The sequence below is a fragment of the Rasamsonia byssochlamydoides genome (genome assembly GCF_041956645.1).
Source record: "Rasamsonia byssochlamydoides strain NRRL 3658 unplaced genomic scaffold VTN77scaffold_111, whole genome shotgun sequence".
Lineage (NCBI taxonomy): Eukaryota > Fungi > Ascomycota > Eurotiomycetes > Eurotiales > Trichocomaceae > Rasamsonia > Rasamsonia byssochlamydoides.
The window spans coordinates 1-4,501 of record NW_027192494.1 but is presented as its reverse complement, the minus strand read 5'-3'; the positions used below and the strand labels follow the sequence as shown (position 1 = coordinate 4,501).

General features: G+C 44.1%; 3 protein-coding genes across 3 annotated transcripts; all 3 read left to right on the top strand.

The window, feature by feature from the left end:
- Nucleotides 1-398: 398 nt before the first annotated feature.
- VTN77DRAFT_952 (uncharacterized protein) lies at nucleotides 399-1,882 on the top strand (the record flags this gene model as incomplete). Its single annotated transcript, XM_069426137.1, has 5 exons — nucleotides 399-420; nucleotides 481-534; nucleotides 590-1,305; nucleotides 1,378-1,700; nucleotides 1,756-1,882. 5 exons carry the CDS (start codon nucleotides 399-401, stop codon nucleotides 1,880-1,882), a joined length of 1,242 nt encoding a protein of 413 aa, XP_069273188.1.
- A 204-nt stretch (nucleotides 1,883-2,086) lies between these two features.
- On the top strand, nucleotides 2,087-2,398 carry VTN77DRAFT_951 (uncharacterized protein; the record flags this gene model as incomplete). The annotated part of the gene is made up of 2 exons (XM_069426126.1): nucleotides 2,087-2,198; nucleotides 2,271-2,398. The coding sequence occupies 2 exons, from the start codon at nucleotides 2,087-2,089 to the stop codon at nucleotides 2,396-2,398; spliced, it is 240 nt and encodes a 79-aa protein (XP_069273187.1).
- A 1,477-nt stretch (nucleotides 2,399-3,875) lies between these two features.
- Nucleotides 3,876-4,272, top strand: VTN77DRAFT_950 (uncharacterized protein; the record flags this gene model as incomplete). Its single annotated transcript, XM_069426115.1, has 2 exons — nucleotides 3,876-3,964; nucleotides 4,038-4,272. 2 exons carry the CDS (start codon nucleotides 3,876-3,878, stop codon nucleotides 4,270-4,272), a joined length of 324 nt encoding a protein of 107 aa, XP_069273186.1.
- Nucleotides 4,273-4,501: the final 229 nt, after the last annotated feature.

Below are 4,501 nucleotides of genomic sequence, written 5' to 3'. Positions count from 1 at the left end.
AAGGAGGAGTAGTAGTGACAGTAGTGTTATAGAGCTTCGTAGCTGACCCGGGCTTATAACCTGTTGAGGTTATGGCTATAAGCATGTAGGGGAGAAGCTTCTACAAGCACCACTATAGAGAACGATATGATGATATGAAGGAGACTTGATTCTTGATTCTAATCAGATGTGGGAGACCTGGCGTATAAACCTTATTGTGAGAAGCGGGGTATTTGGCTTCCAATATGATGTATCACATCGGCTTATATGACTACCGAATCCAGTTAGACCGGTATGTCATGAATTCCAACAAGTTCCAAGGGAATAATGGATTTCGATGCGCGTGCCCCTCCGGAGAGTGCACTGTCTCCTCAAGTGACTCCTGGAGCTCCATCCCCTGCGAGAACTGTGGGCATCCGATGGAGGTCCACCATGATTATGGTAAGCCTACCACTGCTAATGCAGCTGTTCTGCATCAAGTCACTGACGGACATCCTGAAGACCGAAGCCATACTTCCAAGGGCGCCCCTCGATCTCTAATCACAGATCCTTACAGTAAGTAATTCATCATTGAAGCACAAAGGAATGTCGTTATTGATTGTATCTGCAGAGATCCCGACAATAGTGTCTCCTCGAGTACAGCTGGTAAATGGCATCATCGATCGAGCTGAGAAGTATCGCCTGATCCTCATAAGAGGGACACCTGCCTGTGGAAAGACAACTATAATGAACCTCATTGCAAATGAGTTGCTAGCACGCCATTCGGGAGAGACTCCCATACATGTCATCACTGGCTGGGATGAGAAACAAGTGGAGAAGGCAGGGGGTTGGAATGACTATCTGATGCAGGAGACAGGGATTAAAGGACGTGCTTGGCACACTTCCCCGGCCTATCTTTTGCTCGATGAAGCTCAGGAGTCTTATTGGGACACTACTTTATGGTCTGCTTTTTTCAAAGCAATAATCCCATTTAATGTTGCTGAGAGTCCCTGCATTATGTTGTTTGCATCATATGGCTCCCCTGGCCGAGGCAACGCAGAGTTTTACGAACAGAAATACTTTAAGATGCCCATGGATTTTGGGCCTAGCCAGCTGATCTCTATGCGTGCTGAGGAATCCTTCGATGAAGAAGCAATGGACTGCGACAATCAGAATGGCCTAGGCCTCCTGCTCGATGCCGAGGAGGCAACTGATGTTATGAATAAGTATATCGATGCGATGGGCCATCCTTCCCTGTCGAAGGACTTAATGGATGAGCTGTTTCTCATCAGCAATGGGCATGTCGGATGCCTCACTGCACTCATGGGAGTTCTAGGACGAGCAGCAGTAAGTATTTTATGTAGTCTATGTCCAGCAGTAACATATGCCTTAAAACTGACATCAATCCATCCCATATAGGAACTGGAACATCAGAGACGTCACGATCCCCAGTTTGAGCTCGATGCTGTTCGCGAAAACCTGTTTAACTACCCAAGTAAATTATTTCGCTACCTGAAGGATACCCCCTTTACGAGAGGCATGCCAAAGGCCGACATTCTCCAGCATCAGGGCGTAGCAACAGTCTTTAAGCGAGCCGTAGCCTGTGATGAAGTTGGCGTGGATGACTTTGAGAAGACTACGGAAGTTCAGATGCTAGAGATGATATGGAGAAATGGCTGGCTAAATGCCAAGAAGACAAATTACAGAGTTCGCTACACATTTCCCAGCAGCATCCATCGTTGGTGAGTATATGTTCCAGTTCGCTTTGCATTTATTACTGAGAAAACTTGGTTCTAGGTTCTGTTCCTATATGCTGCATCAGACGTCGCCAACAGGCGTAATTCACTATACAACGGCATTAGAACTCGCTATAGGTGCTATTCGAGGCTTCCTCCCTCGCCACCTTTCCGACCCTCCACGGTAATCAGCAGGCAGGACTCTTCCGTTAGAGGATCAATATCAAAAGGAGTTTTACCGCTCCTTTTATACTCTGCTAGATGGCCAAGTCCTCATCTCTCCCGAGTATGTCGCGAAGAAAGGGAAGGGAGGTGGCACGATCGACTTTCTTGTCTCAGCCAAGAAGTGGGGGTTTGAGTTATTGAGAAATCGCGATAAGCTGGTAGAACACATGGAAAGGTTCGAACCTGGTGGTGCATATTACGGTATGATCAAATCAAACATCATGCAGCACTACATTGTGCTAGATTTTTCAACGTTGAAACCAAGAAAATTACGTCCAGGTACCCCCTGCCCTCTCTCTCACTCTCTCGCTCTCCCCCTCGGCTGAGTCTTATCTAACAGCATCTTTTCAGAATACCGTGATCACCTGTACCATGTTGTGTTTTCTAATGGCTATCGAGACGTTAGTGTTGTTGATGCATCAGATCTTCGGACAATTACTTCATTGACCTTGTCAGAGAACTCAAATCCACTGGCATGATTCTATCCTGTTCTTCAGTGCAAGAAAAGTGTTCATGTTTTAGACTCACGATTGAGGGACAAATTTTATTACCGGCTCCATATTCTCAATTGCTTGGACCGCTTCAGAGTTGGAGATGCGGTCGAGGCGATGTCAATTACTGTGACAATCTTCGCAAATGCAGCATGCACCTCCTAGACTGCCAAACTGGGCATCTGAAAACCGGGTATCTCCTTCCCGGTCAAAAGACTTGTGATAAAAATCGCTGGTCAAGGCCACAATTCCTTAGTACCTTGCAATATATTTGCATGATACAGGTTGGCAAAACAGATCGGAACGGGACGGTGACCGTCGCCGCAGGCGGGCGTTTCCAGCTCCCCGCTAACCGTCTCATTTTCTACTCTATTACCTATAGTCCTTTGAGTTCTAGCCTTTAGGCTTTTAAGGCCTAGATAATAATAAGTATCTCCTTGTTATGGATAGGGTAGTTATATTCTAATAAAGTTATGGTTTTAGAGAAATAAGCTACTAGGTGCCATAGCTAATTATTTTTACTTCATTAAGAAAGCACTACTGCCACTACTCTGTTAGAGGTATTAATCTCTAGTTAGGTAGGCTATAGGCTGACCGCTGGGATGGGATATTCCCTATGGGAAACGGGATGGGATCCCGTCCCATCAAAATCAGGACAAAAATTTAGAAAACTATAGGAATGGGATTTTCCCATTCCCTGCTAAGACTGGGATAGGATTTTCTTATCTTATACTAAGACTAGGAATGGATTAATAATAGGAAGCTAGGTCTAATAATAGGAATTTCCTTTCCTTATTCTTATTTTATAGGAATCCCATCCTATAGGAAATTAAGAGGGGAATAAGTTATATAATATGTAACAAACCCAAATCCCATTAGCTAGTAGGTTTATCTAGAAGCTATGAGGCGGTTCAGAACGAAGAGACTAAGCTGGGGGACAAAGAAGCTATCTACGAGGTCCAGCGAGATATCTCACGGATTCTGCCAGCAATATGCCTCACCGCCTAGTGCACCGCCTAGTTCGGACCGTCACATAATATAAGAATCAGATAATCCTTTCCTAATTCCTATTTTATGGGAATCCTATTATAAAAGTCTTAGCATAAGATAGGAAATTTATGGGATTTATTAAATAACTATTATATAAGTCTATTATTTATAAAATAATACTTATATAAAGGGCTTTTATAGAGGTTTTTATTAAAGGAGAAGAGAAATAGAAGAGTAATTAAACCATAGTATTATTTATTATTAGATTTATAATTTTTTAAGTAATCTAAAAGTAAGATTATATTATTAAACCATTATTAAGATCTATTACTTAATTTATCTTATTTTAACCTTAGTTTTCCTTATTATTATCCTTAGTCTCTGACTCCTTTTTATTCTTAGACTCTAACTCTTTTTTATTATCCTTTATACCTTCTATATTATATTGATTATTATTATCTTTTTCTTTAACAAGATGGTTGACTTTCTCTCCGCGATGCTCTTAGAGGGGCGCGAGAATGTGATTAGTCAGGAGGAAGTGGCATCACAGAGGCAGAACTTGATGTATGGATCTCCCCCCTTCCCCCTGTTCCACTTGCCCTTTAAGCACCAGTACTAATAGAAGATGGAATTTTAGCATTGCTGGCAGCAAAACCAACGCCACCATGCTGTCCTCTGTGACCTATTTCCTGATGAAGCATCCGGACGTCTATCAGAGCTTCAAGAAGGAGATCCGTGACAACATTGAATCATATGAGGACATCAGCTCCAGTACCGTCGGCACGCTGCCCTACTTCAATGCTGTGAGTCTCGGTGCATCCGTGGACGATCAGACGGGATCTTCGCTTCTTCAAGAACCCGACCACCTTTGACCCAGATCGCTGGCTGGAGCCGGAGCAGTATGGCGATAACACGGCCGCCTTCCAGCCTTAGTCCCCCGTGTTGGCCACGTAGCAAGAAAAACAGTCACCGGCGATGCCAACGGAGCTGGATGGCCGAGTCCGTCTCGAACTCGCATACTCGCATTTAGCATCGTTAACTCCGTTTCCCCCAGACACTGCGACTCACCCTCCAAATCAACCAAATCGTCCCCCCCACCCC